This window comes from Paralichthys olivaceus, chromosome 5 (genome assembly GCF_024713975.1).
Source record: "Paralichthys olivaceus isolate ysfri-2021 chromosome 5, ASM2471397v2, whole genome shotgun sequence".
NCBI lineage: Eukaryota > Metazoa > Chordata > Actinopteri > Pleuronectiformes > Paralichthyidae > Paralichthys > Paralichthys olivaceus.
This window is the reverse complement of record NC_091097.1, coordinates 27689862-27706892: the sequence shown is the minus strand read 5'-3', so window position 1 is coordinate 27706892 and position 17031 is coordinate 27689862. Positions and strand designations below refer to the sequence as shown.

The 17031-nt window shown below is 41.7% G+C and overlaps 1 protein-coding gene across 1 annotated transcript; it reads right to left on the bottom strand.

The window, feature by feature from the left end:
• Positions 1 to 221: 221 nt before the first annotated feature.
• Positions 222 to 16757, bottom strand: rarab (retinoic acid receptor, alpha b). Its single transcript, XM_020104459.2, has 9 exons — positions 15453 to 16757; positions 5791 to 5945; positions 5214 to 5355; positions 3434 to 3594; positions 3077 to 3253; positions 2719 to 2923; positions 2524 to 2591; positions 1808 to 1898; positions 222 to 1117 (listed from the first exon to the last, which is right to left on the bottom strand). The coding sequence occupies exons 1-9, from the start codon at positions 15646 to 15648 to the stop codon at positions 855 to 857; spliced, it is 1458 nt and encodes a 485-aa protein (XP_019960018.2). The 5' UTR covers positions 15649 to 16757; the 3' UTR covers positions 222 to 854.
• Positions 16758 to 17031: the final 274 nt, after the last annotated feature.

Below are 17031 nucleotides of genomic sequence, written 5' to 3'. Positions count from 1 at the left end.
CATTGTTTGCTAAAGTCTAGACTAAAACGTGACTTGAGTTTTCAAAACTAAAACGTTTCCAAAAGTCTCAGCAAAAGTCATGTGTTTAAACTCAAATGTATTAGTGTGGACGCAGCCTGCACGGACATGAAGGACAATTCACATAGGACTGATTAAAGAAGGTTCTGCTCCAGGTAGATATATGTTTAGAAGCATCTAAAGAACTGCAGCTGTTGACATCATTTTGTGAGGATTTAATTTTGTTTATTTGTATTGTTGCTGCTGAAACTCACAGGCTGTAACATCATCAGAACAAATGAAGCACCTGAACAAAACACTCGGCAATGCTGGAATTAACCACCGGCAACACCTGCCTGATGCTTTTATGATAGAACCACATGGTTGGAAAAACTGCCACCATGCCTCTGTTATCTACCTACGTGTGTGTGTGTGTGTGTGTGTGTGTGTGTGCGTGTGTGTAAGTGTAAGATACAACATCAGTGTGTCCATAGAGTATTTACACAATCCTTCATTAAGGTCGAACAGTCTGAAAAATACTTAACATTTCAGGTATTATAAAATGATTTAAAAAAAAAAAAAAAAAAACTTAAATCACATTTTTTGCAGTGTATGTATGAAATGAATGTCTGGACATCCCATCAGGCCTCACATCACAGTATTCCTGCTGTCCGTCCCTGCAACAACTTTGCTTCTCTCGCATTTCAAGTTTATAGGTTCAGCAGTCCATACTGTTCTGTCCTCCATATTATTATGTTATCAGGTGCAATTTGTTTCTGCTATCATTCCCTGGTTGTGCCATGTGCACTGCCCTCCCCCCCACCGCAGTGTGGAGCAGAGGTGCTGAGTGCAGAACTTCAGGCTGAGGGTGAGGGGAATGATGGGGAGCAGGGTGCAGGGCTTGGGCTTGGAAAGTGGACTGATTTGGGTGACGGACTTGGATGGCAGCTCCTAAGGTCTGTTTCATCCTCCTGCTGGCCTTCTGCTCGACCCTTTCCTCCTCCTTTCTCTCCCCCGACTCCATGCCCCTCCAGACCCTCAGAGTTCTCCAGCATCTCCTGGATGAGAGGAGGCATGGAGCCAGGGATCTCCATCTTCAGAGTGATCACTCGCTCTGCCCCTAAAAGATAAAGATACATCAGGATATCAGAGCAAGTCCTTATGAAGGAGCCTTCCTTCCCTGAAAATGTGATTATTATTTTGCAATTTCTTTTCATTATCAAATGTATAAATTGAATAGAACAAAAAACATCCATTCTTCCTATCTTTGAGACATAAGACAGATCATATGTGTTAAATACAGTGTGGAAAAGTTCACGGGAAATATTACTACCCTTAGAAAAATGAGTACACCATGCATTCTAAAATATAATAATGCTTTGCTGTTTTCCAGATGATTGTTAATTCACCATAATCCAAATCAACCACTTTCTGCAGAGACGTTTCACATTAAAACCCTCAAAGGTAAATCACTGCTTTCACAAGGCTGTGAAAAAACCTGCAGGACATGTGACTGAAGGCAGCGTATTAGAGATCAGGAAATGACAAAGTGGAAATGATGAAATCATTTGTGAATTGAAATGTTGTTTTTTTTTGTTCAAATGAAAAACTCTGCCATCTAGTGACCGCCATTGTATTTACATTATGTCAACTTCATCATGGTGGAAGTGCAGGGTTGGCAAAAAACAGTAACGATAATAAATCATAACACAGAGAGGCTACTTAATAAAATACAATGTAACAATGATAAACATAAAAGACCTCTTATAGAATTTGACAATACATGCATCTGCATCTGTGTGAGTCTCACCTTTCACACTGATGCTGCGGAGGTCAGTGATCTTCATCAGTATTTTGGGGAACATACAAGGTTTATCAGGCCTCCTCCTCCTCACATAGATCTGCACACACATAAAGACGTCCTCTAAAGTCAGCAACCATACATGACTGTGATGATGGTGATGAGTCGTGTGTTGAATTCTCTTTGGTAAATTAATTTGTGTTTTAAATCAGCATCCACATTTTTTTTTACTCTTGTTTAAAGACTCCTCTTACAGTTGCCACATTACTGCTAAATTTAGTATAGAATAAATATTACATGAAAATGGGTTTTTATATTATATATGTGTGTAGCATTTTATTATTCTGCCAGTTATGATTAACAATGTGAATAACAGTTTCTAACAGATAAAACTGATGATCATCGATATTTTCACCGACAACAAATCCCATGATTGTGTGTGACTCAAAAGCTGACACATACTGAGATTCATTGATATAAATATATAGAAATAATGTTCCTGGGAGCTGAGGTATTTTTTGTTTTTATTCTTTTGTGGACTTAGTTGGAAAAAAGTTAAAGATTAATTTATTATAACAACCAAAGACTTCAGTTAGCTAGTATAAACACACCTTTTCTTTGTATGTAAATATAATACAGAAAAGCACATTTATGAGGTGGGCAACAATGCAATAAACCGAAAGTGACACGGTCGTATAATGATGATAGTAAATCAGATGTCAAACCTTCAGGGCTTCTAACAAAGGCTCCTGAAGAACGTCCACCTTTTCTGGTTCCTCCAGATCCTGACGATCTGCATGCACAACCCAAAAAACACATAAATCACACACTCGCTCAGAACATCAAGCAGCTCTGCATTTTCCCATGATCTTCTTTTATACAGTTTTTCTTTCATATTCCTGAGGAGTGAAGTGCAGTACCTCCACAGAGCAGGCAGATGGCACTGAGCAATCCTGTCTCTGCATCATCCATCTCCAGCGGGAGCAGCTGGCTGGCGAAGGAGAATACGAAGTCTGTGAGAGGTCCGAACCCAGCGTTGTGCATCTGGGTACGGTTCAGAGTCAACCCGTCAGAGAAAGTCATCGTGTCCTGGTCTGGGGTGTAGCGGGTGCAGATCCTCAGAATCTAGGAAATGGACATGTTGAAAGACAAAACTCAAATACTTTTTTTAAATACATAACTCTGCTGTGCCACAACTGTACATCTTCCCATGTGTGGACACGATCTCTGTCTTTTTTAAAGCGGTTACATTCTGACTGAAAACAGTATTAAACTCACCAGTATGTCGAGGCAGGCGGCTTTGAGCAGGGTGATCTGATCAGCGATGGTGAGCGTTATGAAGCCTGGCAGCTGCTTGGCGAACTCCACTGTCTTAATGATGCATTTGGTGGACAGTTCACTGAACTTGTCCCAAAGACTGACATCCAGCGAAACACGGTGCTCTGCGCTGTTGCTCTGTAGATGAGGGTCAGGTGACGAATAGAACAGAAAACGTCTTTATAGTTTAATCTGTACATTCGATTTGTCTTTAGTGGTGGCTTTTTTGTTTTGCTTTTTTGATTCATATATACTTGGGTTCACTGATTGAGGTTATTCATGTGTTAATAAAATGCTGTGCTGTGTCTGTTTGATTACCGTGGTGTATTTTCCCAGCTGACAGAGGGAGGGAAATGTGTCCTTATGGGCCTGACGAACTCGCTCAATCATCTGCTCCGTGTCTGCTGACAGGACGTAGATCTCCGGCTCCACCTGCCTCTTCTCCTCCTTCTTCTTTTTCGATCTGTCATTTCGCACTACTGATGTCGGGAGGTAAAGATAGGAAGACGTGTCTTAGACATTTGAGCAGGAATTCGATTCAAGGACAAGGAGGTTGCTCTGTCAAGTCTTTAAATCATCACTAAAAGAAATGTCACTTGTCATGGGGAGCACGACACACTTTGAGAGAGCAGTCTCATAATCAGGCAAACTCACATGGAATGAAAAGGGTTTCTTACTTGTAACAAAGGGTGGCCAAGCATTTGCTATCATAGCCCCCACATTATGGAATTTGCTCCTCATTAATAGACAGACTAAATCCTTAGCTTGTTTTATTTACATCTCTAGATTAATAGTTTTGGCTCCTGTATACACATATATAATTTATTTCCAGCCAATCTAATAATTATTTCAATAACTATAATTATTTTAATTTATCTATGTCAACTTGTCTCCTATATTTTTAACTCTGCTTCTTGAACTTGTCTTCTACGCCTCTTACTGCATTTGACTTTTTTCAAAAGTACTACAAGGAGTTTTTAACTGGTTATGCAACATTCTCCTGTTGCTGCCTCTTTGTGACCTACAACATCAAAGGAGACAATCTGGGAGAAAATTGTCTTTTTCTATGGACTATTCTTAACGTCTGTGGTCGGGTCGGATCACTGGTGAGGTCAGACAAAACTATTTACGGCAGGCTTATTGTTAGTATATGAACGGTGCTAAAACTAAATTACAATGTTGTCATATTACAGTTATCAATCATACAACAAAAGATAAATTGCCACATTGGTATGCATCCTACAATCAGCTGTGTATCGTTTCACTCCTTCCAAAATAAATGCACATGCTGGCTCGACCAGAGTTTTTACGACAGGAGCGGTGGAAAAACTACTACTGCAAAATCAACAAAAAAACAAAAATGGACACAATAACATTTTCCTCCAATTATATAAGGTTTTCTCCACACAATTCCCCTGCATTATAACATTATATTATCATTTCAGTCCTGTTTGTTTTAATTTTTAATGAAATCTATTTGGTTGGTTTTCTTTGTGACAAACTGATGATTAAATGTTCCTTCTGTATGAAGTGAAAACATATTTTCTCAGGATGTGTCATTCTGTTTTGTAGAGGAAACTTTACTTGGCACACAGCACAGAGTATCAGAGCAGTCTGTGGATCTTCTATTGTGCATAAAGTTTGTTCACAAAAATGCTGAGTGTAATTCAAGTGAGATTTGTTTCTGCACCATGGTTCTCCTTTCCCAACTCCCTTCACATCGTGTTGAGCAACATGAATCACCTTTCCAAACCACAATTCCCATGACTTTGATGGAAAATATCAGGAGGTCAAGGAATAGTGGTGAGGAAAGGAGATTATTTTGACTTTCCAAACTGTTTTTTTTTAAGTTAATGCCTGCAAGTTTAGAGTGGAATGTCTTCCCTGTAAAAATCCACTAGGAGGAGACATATATCAAGTTTAAAACACATCACTGAGCTGCTGGGAAAGAACTTTAAAGCTTACCCTGCTTCAAGTGTTCTCTTATTATGTGACTACATATTAATTATAGACATCTGTAATTAAGTGTCTCACTATTTCAGTTTTCTTACATTCTCTCTGAGAGTGGATGTGTTCACTGTTTATTTAGTGTACTCACACTCCTTGGACATGCCGACATCGAGACATTTCTGTAGTCGACAGGACTGACAGCGGTTCCTCGTCACCTTGTTTATGACACAGACTTTGTCTCTGTGGCAGGTGTACACCATGTTCTTCTGGATGCTTCTCCGAAAGAAACCCTGACACAAAGAAATGAGGTCAAAGACTGGAACACAGCAGCAGGGGAACAGAAAACATTGTACACAGAATAATAATCCTCTAATTGAGCTAAGAGTGACTGATTTGTTTTGTCGGAGCACAAGACACAAACACAAAAAAAACCAAAGAAGTAAATACAAACTGCATGCACTGTTTGTTTGTGTGTGTGTGTGTGCGTGTGTGCGTGTGTAGAATTAGATAAAGCAAAGAGGCTTACAGATCAAGGTCATGACCTCTTCCCTGACACATTAAGCTAATTCTCTGTAGTCTCATGCTCCTTGTATTCATTCTATATTTAGGTTTTCTAGCTGTAGCTTGCATCTATTTATGTACCGTTAAACCAGAAGAGGTGCTGTAGTTTGTGCATGTTGTGCTCTTAAGTTTAGCCAAAGCATACTGTATGTTTAGCTGCCTACCTTGCAGCCCTCACAAGCACTGACTCCATAGTGGTATCCTGAAGATTTGTCCTGACATACAAAGCAGGGCTTGTAGATGCGGGGCGGAGGTGGAGGTGAGGGGGGGCTGGGTACAAGAAGGTCCTCCCCTGAACTCGTGCTCTCAGTCTCTATAGCTGCAGGGACAGACAGGGGGGAACACACAGATATGCATTCAGTCATAGTGCCATTTAAGTGCATTCTCGCTCCTAAATCAATGTCTCTCTACGATTTGCCTTTAGTTGTACCAGGATTTAGAAAAAGATTATAGTATTTATTCATTTGAATTAATGACGCCCCCTTCTTTTGGTTTCCTCCAAAATGGTAATGGTACAAGATTGGAGCAGAGCTGGCTCAGGTGCCTGGATGCAGGGAGAATAAACAGTAGTTTAACAGGACTCCTGTTGGTAGTCTTCACCCTGCATTGACTAACCTAAACCAGATGACAAGTACAAATAAAACTTTTCTAGTCTTACTGAACACTCAAAGTGCTTTACAGTACAAGTCACATTCACTTTTTTTCTACTACACATCATTCACATACTGCTGACACATTGCCATAGGAGGGCAACTTGGGGGTCAGTATCTTGACCAAGGACAATTTGGCATCCAGACCGGAGAGGCCAGATATCGACCCACCAACCCTCTTGTTAGTGGATGACCCACTATATCACCCGAGCCACAGCCACCCTGTGTTTTTAAGACATTGTGATCTTGACGGATTCTTGGTTGAATGTGTACAGTGAAACATATCAATGGAGGATGACATAAGCTCCAACACTAAAAACCATTATATTAGCAACGCAGTGTAGAAAACACAACTGCTGCCCTTTTGTTTTTTTCTATATGAATACACAGCAGTATATTGAGGTACTGAACAGAGAGACACTTTATCATATTTTTTCTTATGCCATGTTTCTGGCCAAGTATTGAAAACGTATTATTCATTCACGTAATACAGTGAGATATGAAAGAGGGTAAAATAATGACAATATTAGACGATCCAGTGCAATCGAATTCTAGCAATTGCTGTGTATCAGGAAAAAAGAAAAGAACCTTGTACTATAGCCCTGCAATAAATCCATGTAATGTTCACTGTTGTCAGGACAAAAGGTGTTGATCTTATTCCACATTTTGTGAGCATTGAATGTTGTATTCTCATAGGTATCTAGTGTTTGCATACATTTCTAGACAGCTGGCTACTGTCCAAGAGACTTTATTCAAGGTCAAACCAATCTTCTGTATAATGTCCATTTTTATAACCAGCAGATGTCACATGCAGATTGTGTTTATGTGCTTGTGTGTTTCTCCTTGTGGAATCCAGGCAATAGGGTTCAATTTCCTTCACGACTTGTTTTATATATTTTGACATAAAAGACGTTACACCAGACGCATCCACCTATTTAAAACCAACAAGACCTGACTATCAAATGTGTATAGCAATGAACTGGGAATGTATTTTTGCATGGATAAAATGTTGAACACAAAATTAAATAACTTGTCTTGAGGTTGACCAGGGTAGCTGGCTGAGCTCAGAGCAGTTCAGTGTGGTATATATGCAGGCAAAGTAGCAATGTCCTGTTATTTTGAGATGCTGATAGAGATGTTCTGATGAGATGTTTCTGATAAGTGGACTTTTCTTAGCAGCTAATACAGAGTACCGATCCAGTGCCAATGCATTTAAAAAACAATGAATGCCATAGACAAATGCCTGAGAACACAAATAAATAAATCTAGGAATACACAGCAATTACTTCATTTAAAAAGCTCAAAACTGAAGTCTTCAATACGGTACACATCGCCGCTTTGCTAGTGGGTCTTTCCAAGGTGAAATGTTGCCAAATTGCTGACATTTCAACTCTAGCTAAAGCTACACTGCCATAAATCATTTCTTCCTCACCGCTCTAAAAGCAGTACTAACCAGTGGCTGAACAGAGCAGCTGCTGTTTTGAAGTGGTGAAGAAGTGATTTCCGGGGAAATCAAGTTGCAGTTTTATCTGGGTGAAACTAATGCACCTTAAAGACGTGGTATCACAGTGGTACAAAGGTCATTCTCATGCTCCACCCAGCATTCCGGCAGTATCTATTTTCAGCAAGTGTTTTTCCTTCCTTTTTTTTGTTTTTAAAAACACGTTACATCTTTTCCAGAGATCACCCAATGTCCTAGAGGTGTAGTATCAAGATACAAAAGTTAGGTTCAGGCTTGCACTGTTGGCAGTGGGTTCTTGGTTTCACTGGGGAGATGAGTTGGTAGAAATGTGCAGCGCACCCGTTCAAAGGACATTTGGATTAAATGTCATTATTTGGGGAAGTAACTAAGAGTAAAGTAACATGTATTTCCACAGTGGGTCGCCATGCAGCCTATGAGCCAGGCTTAACCAAAAACCTACTAAATATGTTTCCTGAAATGTCCAACCATTTCATAAAATGCAGGTTTAAAATTGAAAATGATAACAGGTTGGCATATACTAATATTTGGCAGAATAGGCATCTATCTGTTTGCTCGAAAAGAGAATATATGATTCTTTTTGTTGTGTATGGGCCACTGTAGATTTTGAAGCAGATACTAGACGTCTGCTAATTGTCATATCTTTGGCGTACAAACATTTAGTTCAACTGTTTAACAAAATAGTGAACTCCACAGTATGCTGACAAACTCCCTCTCATATTTTACCTCAAGGTTCAGTATTCTTAATGCATCATCTGGGGAGTGAAAACATCAGATTTGCCCACACTCAAAGGAGGTGCAACCTGGTGTTTCAATCAATCCAACTACACTGTGTCAGCTGGACAACGAACTGCCGACAGAAACAAGTTGAGCTGCCCTGCACGCCGAATCCTCTGTCTCAGCTTTCATCACAGTTTGGTTTGTGGTCGAGTTCTTTTAAAATGACTCCAACAGTTCATAAAGTTAACGGGTGGCCACACTGTTGCATTGGAAAATGTGTTGGTGTGGGGGGAAGTAGGTTTACTCACAAAATACAAGTTGAATCGGGGTCAACTTATAGGACAAACCCCCAGTGATCTCCTGTGCGATCCTGAAATTCTTCAAAAGCTCAACAAATGTGATGGAGACAGGGGAATTTGAATTTATAACAATATATTCATGCCGTATAAAAGAATATCCTACCCCATCATACTATCCATACTGCCATCTTTCCCTCCTTTCATCTCTCCTGTTTGTCTTTGCTTTCTTCTCACGCACACTCCAGCCAACACTTTCAAACCCTGTCTGACCTCTTTTAAACCCCTCTCTCTCTCACCTCATATTTCCAAGAGTCTTATGCTTGTGATTTCATCTGTGTTTGTTAATCTCTCCCCGCTGCCTCTCTCTCCTGCTTTAGTGAGCAAGGCATTCTCCTTACTGTTGATATGAGGGGCAGTTCAACAGAGAGGAATGTCTGTGACTCATCTTGAACCGTTTGTTAGGAGAGGAATCAGATAAGGGCAACAGTGTTTACATTGTTTCATCTCATCAGCAAACATCATGAAGTGACTCACTATTTTTACATATACGCATTTCACTCACTTTTAGATATTAAGTATAAATTTTGGTAAACAACCAAGTCTTGGCCCAAAAAAATTTCAGCGACTGATTGTCTGCAGATTATATAACCACACTATGGGTTTAAAGTAAATAGACTTTATATATTAATTCCTACTTGACAGTCGCATTTATCACGTCTTTCCAGTGTTGGAATATCCACCACAGGATGAACCCCAATAACACTGGTAACTCAATACTATATAGTGGACAGTGTTACAACTTCTGACACCTAATAATTGGTGCCATTTTTGCATCAAGACTAGAAAGTGTATTGTTGCACAGAAGTAATTGTAAGTTCTATTTTTATATATACAATAAACACTACATTTTTCATTCCTGCATAGGTTTACACTCCAAATTCAGACTCAAACAAAATTAATTAAATATAGTGCATAAATGGTCAGAACAGCCATAGTATTGTTTTTAGGTAATAAAGCTAAAAACAATGTTATTAGTCTTATAAATAGATAAAATCCTTACGATAAATCTTGAAGCTCAGACAAACTGTTTAAAGGTACATTTGTGTAGAATTTAGTGACATCTAGTGTTGAAGTTGCATGTTGCAGCTGAACACCCCTCACATCACCCTCCCCTTCCAAACATGAAAAAGAACCTGTGGTAGCTTCAGTTGTCATAAAAACCCAAAAGGTGTTTAGTTTGTCCAGTCTGACTAGTTTAAAAACATGGCGCCCTCCATATAGAGGGTCCCTTCCATGTAAATATAAAGTATCTAAATATAAAGGTTCTTTTCTGGTGTAAAGAAAACTACAATTCATACAATTTAGATGAAACGAACTAGTGAAAACATCATGAGGATTATTCTACATTAAATTACTGCCAATAGTTCCCTTTCACCTAAATCTAACACTCTGGACCTTTAAGTTAACAGAATGAAATGACGACATGTTTTTTGGCTCATCATGAAGATATTACTTGGAGGCTGCAGTCACACCAGAGGCTGTGATGACCCATGTCATTCAAGGTGAAAACCACACCACTGTCATCAGCTACATCCTCTCACTATACTTTTACATTAAGAAAGGGAATGTCAGCATCATTGTATACATACAGTGAAAGCTGTGCCATCGATTCACGGCCCTCTTCAATCTCAGTTTTTACATTTCTGCCACATTCGCATCAAACCAAGCTCCCCCTTTTCTCCCTGAGCTGTAGTGATAAATGACAGAACTGTGTTGATCTGTGATGGTGTGTACACAGGAGGATGGGGAAGATATGACAACATTTCTCTGTGAGTTTATGTGTGCGTGTGCGTGTGCGTGTGCGTGTGTGTGTCAGTGGGGAAATAAAAAGTGAGTCAGGCAGATTATCATAAACCAGTGCTGTGTGCAACTAAAAAGCAGTTTGTAATGTTTAACTGGAACTGGCATGTTGCTAGTTGCACAATTCAGCAATAATAAAAAGTAATCACAGTTTTACTTATTATTATGCAGACCTGCACAATGAAATGCAATAGCAATAGCATAGCAATGTGGTGTGGATTTCAGTAAAACCAAACACTGTTCAGAATATAACTTAATGCAAAATGTATGATGCCTGCAGCTGCTGAGCAATTGTTAAGGCACAGGCTGTGGCTATACACACTAACTGCAGAAAGACAAGCAACAGAATAAAGGTCATTTGTGAATATGGCGGAGAAGTGCAGTGAGTGGTCAAAAAAGTCAGCAAAGTAAGACCAGACATTCATTTGAGACCCAGGGCTTACCTGGGTCAAAGCATGGCTAAAACCTTCCAAAGTCAGGGTCAGTTCATGTTCAAATCCATCGGGACAATGCTACATGTTAGCCAGCACTGGACTAAGCCGTTTTCCGAATGTAAAACACATTAAATGGTCTCCACAGGCAGTCCTGGCTTTATGCCCGCAAACAGTTCCTGAACAGAGAGCACGACCTGTCAGCTTAGAGACCGGCCTCTAATCACTTCACTCAGTCCCTCTCTCTGCACATTTCACCAGGCATAGAAATGAAGGTTCATAAAATGATTTTAACAAAACTTAGCATCAGTGCTAATTACTAGGCTAACACACCAACAGTACAGCTCAAACAGCTTTTACCACCCATTGTTCCACTTTCACCTGCACCCAGGGGTGGGCAGTATGGATACCATCCTTTTTTCAAAGTACATGCAACTTATCTACCAACACCAATAATAAATGTAAATATGAATGAAAATCTAATTGGGTGATGACATATGACTAAAATGAACAAATACATCTGTTTTGAGCTGATCAAATTAACAAATCCAAGCACTGACCTCCCACATTATAAATGGTTCATCACATCTTTGTCAATATTTGTTGTGACGGTTCACAATGTAAACTCTCAGTTTCCTTAGGCAGCTTTATGAACAGGAACAGCAACAGGAACTTAAATAACATCCGCATCTGTGATGGGTAATTCTTGTTGTCCTTTGATATTTGAAAAGACAGGCCAATTAATAATGAATATAATTGTTAGTTTGATTTGATTCTGAGCAGGATTATTTATGCTGATAAAGAATTTGATAAGACAACATCAATACAATAAAACAATTTAAATAAACTGTAAAAAATGATTCTACATAATCTCAAATAAATTATAATTCCTTGTTGCTTATCGGAAATAGAGACATGTGTGTGTACACCCAAACACTAAGTATTTTACTGTTAAGTTGTTCTTTCTGCTTTATCCTATATCTTTTCAATGCAAACGATGTGAAGAGGTGACATGTGAGAGGAAACTCCTCTATGGTCAACGCAGACAAAGACTATGACTAATACAAAAGCTGCTTTCAGACTTAAACTGGACTCTGCAGAAGATGTCAAGAGAGTTTGTGTTGATAAGAGCTGACGACAGTGTCGGGGGGCTGTAAACATGATCACGTGATCTACACAGCGGAGTGAATACGTCGCTTCCTGCCTCTGTCTGCTGCACCCAGCTGCTCCACATTTCGCCTGAATAATACTGAGGATATAATGCTGTTGTGAACACATCTGTGCAGAGAACCACACGCTGTGTTGTGTATGTTTGCATGTGGTAAACTCTGCAGCCAATGCTCCACGTCATGTCTGAAATGTCCCTTTTTTTCTCTCTGACCTATGATGAAACAACAGACATAACAAACACCACCCAACTTATCATTTGATATAAGGGAGGATTTGTTTAAGCAAGTTATTTTGGCTAAAACCAGCTGTGAGTATCATCATCACCATCCTCTGACATCAGACACGGAGCAGCATTTCCAGCCATTGCTTTACAGAGTTCACTGTGAGATGTATTAAGTAATTTATTATGATCTGCTGCTGGATGGATGTTATAAAACTAAAACAGTCCCTGATAGGAAAAAGGTTCCCCACCCTTGTGTTAGATACAAACACTGACATGCAACCATCCACCTCCTCCCCTTTTCACACACTCACACTCAGGTCTAACTTGGTCAGTATTTCCTCACATTTCCAGACAAACTGTGAGTGTGAGTGAATGGCTGTGTGTGTGCGTCACCGTGTGTGTGTGTGTGCGTCTTCAACGGACAGAAAGAAAGGTCATTCAGTGCAGAGAAGTGATGACTGGGCAGCTGACACAGGAAAGAAAGAGGCAGATAGAAGGAGAAATAAAGAGTGAGAGAGATGTAGGTCACTTCCCAATTGTCAGTGAGTCATTGCTCTGGATCACACACACACACACACACACACACACACACAATCTTGCAGCTTGTGCTTACATGTTGCTTGAGCAGTCACTGAATGTGTGTGCATGACTTTGACCTTTGAACCCGTTTGACACTCTTCATCCAGTCACACACAAAAACACACACGGTACCTCACTCTACCTTTTTTTTTCTTCTTGTCGGCTAACCAGAGTCCACTCTATTTATGACTTAAACTCTGTTGTGCAAGGGTCATGTCACAGTGACATCATCATGTCGCTACCCTTGGGTTACTGACTTTCACGCTGGCTGTCTCTAACATGTGACGACTGGGTTGCACTCTCAACTCACAGCAGGGCGCTCCCATGTTTGCATGTTAAGCAATGAGTGACCAATTATCATCCCGGGCTGATAATTATCAATGAATTTAGTTTTTTTTTTACTAATTATCAAAATCAAGGAGAATCTTCAAATCTTTTGAATGATCTATTGCAGTCACGCACATACTGTTATATCTGTGTTCCCAAGCAACCATGACACCAGCGACACACTCCATAGCAGTGGGTGGCAGTACTGAGTCACTTTACAGTTTCCATGCCACCAGTGAGGATAAAAAGAGCAGGAAATGCAAGTTGACCACAACAACCACGTTGCCAACTAACAACTGCCGCCCCCCCCCCCCCCCCCCCCCCCCATTGACATAAAGTTGCCACTGGTAGAAACTGTGTTTATAGCAAGATACAGCCCAATTGCTTTATTTCATTTCTCAGCCTCATAAATTAAGTAATTCATTTGTGCATTCCCTTATTAGATTGTGATCTTAACATCTTGTCAACATGTAAACTGACTTATATCAACAGTAATGAGTTCCAGAAGGCCAGTTCTTCCACCTCAGACTGAATTCATGCAGCCACTACATTGTGTGGATCATTAGTGGAACATATTCACGTGTGAACTGCTCACTAACTGTGTGTTGCTGTCACAGTAAAGCTAGCTCCAGTTCCAGTATCCAGCATTACTTGAACTCAGAGCCCAACAGAATTCAATGTGCTAGCTTCACTGTAATCACTACTTATGGCTGCAAAGGCTGTTGTTGCCAGTGCTCAGCAAAGGTTAAGTGGTGTTTCTTTAAGGCCCCTTAGAGGAAAAAAAGGAATGATTAAACCAGATAAATTGTATGAAGGTATCACATGCAATGCACACATTTTCATCCTGGTTGCTCACTTTTTGCAGCTTTGTAATTAGGATAAAAAGAAATGAGTTACAATCACCTTCAATACCAAAATAATACTCTACAAAAAAAACTATCACTATAAATACAATCTGTGACATGTTGAATATTCCTCTAAGGTTGTGACTAATCATTTATTTTCTAAAAGCAATCAATCAAGCATTTGTTCTTTAAAATGTCAGAAGATAGTTAAATGGTGATTCTTCAAATGTCTTGTTTGATTCAACCAACAGCCCAAAACCCAAAGATAACCACCATTATTTTACTATCACATAACCCAAAGAAAGCAGCTGAAGCTGAAACAAGGCTATTCTTAGATAAAGAGCCTATCTCTGATTAATTAAATCAAAATAGTCAGCACCTTCCTGATTTATTGATCAACTATATAATTCAGCTTTAATCAATCAACTTTATATATTAACAATGTGCAGCGTATGGCGCTCTGATCTCATTCCCACCCACTGTGAAGCAAGTTTGGCTGCATGTGGAAAATGAACGTCGGCTGCTGCTGACCCACTGAGGCCATTTGAGTTGCTCCATTCACAACAAACCCTCAAGTCACAGAAACGGACAGTGTAGATACCTGTCATTTCTAAACGGGTGGTCATCTCAACCTGCATGCAAAGGTGGGAGGTTTGTCAGATATAAGGGTGGTGGCAATCAGCACTCGGACATCGAACAACATGTCACAGGATGCATGATAACGTGTTCAATTCAAACTGCACAGCAACCATCGGCTGCAACTGTAACTTAACATCATTCGTACATGATTATGTAAAGGTTCACTGATGTCACTTTGTCCAAACCCTGAGAAAAAAGTCAGATAATGAAGTTAATAGACAGAGAAACCACATCCACAACAAAATATAAGAAGATATCTACTTGATTTGAATTGTGTAGACACCAACAGTAGTCTGCCTGAGGAGGGGGGCTTATCTGCTAATCGCAATTAAAGAGAGCAGGAAAGGAAAGTGGATGAAACTACATGTTGTTGCCATAGAACATTGTTCATTTAGGGTCTACTTTATCTCTGACTGTCACGGGGGCTGTGGAGAACCTGATGATAGAAAGAAAGGGAGCTGGCATGTGCCCCAGTGTGCAGATCATGCATCCATCCAGCACAAGATCACAACGACCAAAGCACAAGCAGTGGTTCACTCTGTCACTTCTCAATCAGACCTATTGTCTTCTTTACATGTGCAAATGATGTCGAATGGCACTCACAGTGGCAGGATCCGCTCCAGTGCCTCACCAGAGACCCCCCGAATGGACGCTGGAGTCCCACACCGGACAGGAGTCCCTTCTCCGGCCCGAGCCCCGGGGGTCTGTGGTAGTAGTCCATGCTCAGGAAGGAGCCGGGGCTGGGGCTGCTGCGGCCGGGGCTGGGGCTCAGACCCACAACATCCACGCTTTCGTACATCCCAGAGAAACGGGGGAGGGACGGGAGGACGGGGTCGCGTTTGATCCCCTTTGTAGCCAACGAGATAAGAGCAGGAGGGGAAAAAATATCAAAGCGTCCCGAGCGGCGGGGAGAGAGAGAGAGAAGAGAGAAGAAGGGAAGGGAGGGAGTTCACATCTTCATAACAGCCCGACGGCAGGAGGGGGAGGTGGGGCAGAGAGGCGCAGATGACCCGTCCTGCTGACCTCCTGTCCCTGGAACAACACGAGCACTTCACCGCCACAAAGGACGGCTCTTTTTGTTCCTGTGTAAATGCTACAAGTGTCAGTGAGTTGAGCTGCCGGGTCCTCGCTACTTTGTTCCAGCACCGCAGATTCAAACAGGACTAAAGAGGTCACGTTACACTACATCGTGCTCCACTTCCTTCACGACGACCTCGACGCCTCACTCGGGTCCTCAACGCCGGCGCTTTGTTTTCGCGTGGATTTTCCACCCGCGCTTCACAGATGTCGCTTGTTAATCATCGTGTTCGCACTCACGGTCTCTTTCGCTGTGGCGGCCAGCCGCCGTCTCCCGCACGCGCAGCGAATGGAGGTAGCTTGCGCCGAAAAGTAGCAGCAATGTCCGGTCGGCGGAGACGCGCTGCTCCGCTCCGGTTCAACCCTTCACACTAACCAGACGAGGACCCCCACACGGACCGCAGCCCCGACTCGTAACCGTGGCCGAGCAGCGCTCTGAAGTATCCGCAGTGTGCCCGGGAAGCAGCGCGATATCCGAAGGTGCTCAGAGTTACTGAGACTCTCCCTGGTGTTGAGGTCCGGCGGCGGCTCAGGAGCAGTGTCCTGTGGTAACCTCCCCCTGCACCCGACGGCCCCGCTCGCTCTCTCTCTCTCTCGCTCGCTCGCGCTCTCTCTCTCTCTCTCCCTGTGTGTGTGTCTCTCTCTCCCTCTCTGTCTCTCCCTCTCTCTCTCTCGCTCTCTCTCTCTCCCTGTGTGTGTGTCTCTCTCTCCCTCTATGTTTTCTCTCCCCCTCTCTCTCTCTCTCTCCCCCCTCTGTGTCCCTATCTCGCTCTACCCCCTTCTCTCTCTCTCTCCCTGTGTGTGTCTCTCTCTCCCTCTATGTTTTCTCCCCCTCCCTGTCTCTCTCTTTCTCTCCCTCCCTCTCTCTCTCACTCTCCCCCCTCTGTGTCCCTATCTCGCTCTACCCCCTTCTCTCTCTCTCTCTCTCCCTGTGTGTGTGTCTCTCTCTCACTCAATGTTTTCTCCCCCTCCCTGTCTCTCTCTTTCTCTCCCTCTCTCTCTCCCTCTCCCCCCTCTGTGTCCCTATCTCGCTCTACCCCCTTCTCTCTCTCTCTTTGTGTGTGTGTGTGTCTCTCTCTCCCTTATGTTTCTCTCCTTCTGTCTC

Bases quoted from the DNA above. Each gene is read 5' to 3' on its own strand.
- rarab (XM_020104459.2), bottom strand. From the start codon at position 15,648: ATGTACGAAAGCGTGGATGTTGTGGGTCTGAGCCCCAGCCCCGGCCGC. The intron at 5,356-5,790 runs GTAGGCAGCTAA...TCTTTGTGTCAG, and splicing joins GTGCTTGTGAGGGCTGCAAG to GGTTTCTTTCGGAGAAGCAT. The intron at 2,592-2,718 runs GTACTGCACTTC...TTGTGCATGCAG, and splicing joins CATCTGCCTGCTCTGTGGAG to ATCGTCAGGATCTGGAGGAA.